General features: G+C 41.4%; 1 protein-coding gene across 1 annotated transcript; it reads left to right on the top strand.

Annotated features, from left to right (window-relative positions):
• Positions 1–186: 186 nt before the first annotated feature.
• On the top strand, positions 187–915 carry LOC111387616 (the record flags this gene model as incomplete). The annotated part of the gene is made up of 2 exons (XM_023012185.1): positions 187–374; positions 534–915. Coding segments are annotated over 2 exons (570 nt in total), but the record flags the coding sequence as incomplete, so codon positions are not given.
• Between the last annotated feature and the right edge of the window lie 117 nt (positions 916–1032).

Raw genomic sequence — 1032 nt, 5'->3', positions numbered from 1 at the left:
TCATGGGCACGTTGTTATTTACTTAAAGGACGGAGCATTTGGGAATTGAAGTGTCCTGGGAATTGCTCTTGGAGTTGGAGGAAGATTCTTAGACTTCGGGATATAGGAAGGGACAAAATGAAATTCAGAATTGGTAATGGTAGACATGCCTTTGGTATGATAATTGGCATCCTCTTTGCCCTTTAGAGAAGATTCTTGGAGAGAGGATAATTTGTGAATCCAAATTGAGTAAACTAGCTAAGGTGGCTGTTATTGTTGAGGGTGATACTTGGAGATGGCCACCAGTTCATTCCCTAGCTTTATCTGATTTAATGCGAGATACACTTGCTACTTTTCGGCCGAATAGTAATAGAGAAGATGTATTGCGATGGGAGGTTGATGCATAGGGAGTGTTCTCTGTTCGGAGTGCTTGGAAGTCTCTTTGACTTCGCTGCCCTAGGGTAGCTTGGTATCATATTGTTTGGTTCCCTAGATGTATTCCACGTCATGCATTCATCCTTTGGCTATCTATTCACGGTGGCATCTATACACAGACAAAGCTTCTTCGCTTTGGTTTGGTACAGTCTATGCATTGTGTGCTGTGTGATTGTTCAGTGGAGGATTTGGATCATCTTTTCTTTGCTTACCCATTTTCTGAGTGTGTTTGGAATACTTTGCATGCGAAATGTAACTTGCCTTGGGTTCAATGGCGTTGGCCAGATACTCTTTCTTGGATGGAACAATTTCGTGGGAAGTCATTGTCTTCCATCGTTATTCGGTTGATGTTTGCAGCTTTGATTTATACTATTTGGCATGAGTGCAATGCTATGACCTATGGGGAGGCTCCTAAACATGAGTCTGCTGTTATTCGAGATATTATTTTCTCTATTTGTGCACGAGTGAATTCATATAGGGGCTTGGTTCCATCTAATGAGAGTAGGTGGCTCCAACGCTCTTGGGGTTTTTCTGGAAATATTTTTTATTGTCGTGATTAGGATATGAGCACTAATCTAGGTTTCTGTTATTGTTGTTAGGAAGGCATTTATTCCTAGC

Source organism: Olea europaea, unplaced genomic scaffold (genome assembly GCF_002742605.1).
Source record: "Olea europaea var. sylvestris unplaced genomic scaffold, O_europaea_v1 scaffold41173, whole genome shotgun sequence".
In the NCBI taxonomy this organism is placed as follows: domain Eukaryota; kingdom Viridiplantae; phylum Streptophyta; class Magnoliopsida; order Lamiales; family Oleaceae; genus Olea; species Olea europaea.
This window is presented reverse-complemented; position numbering and strand designations above follow the sequence as displayed.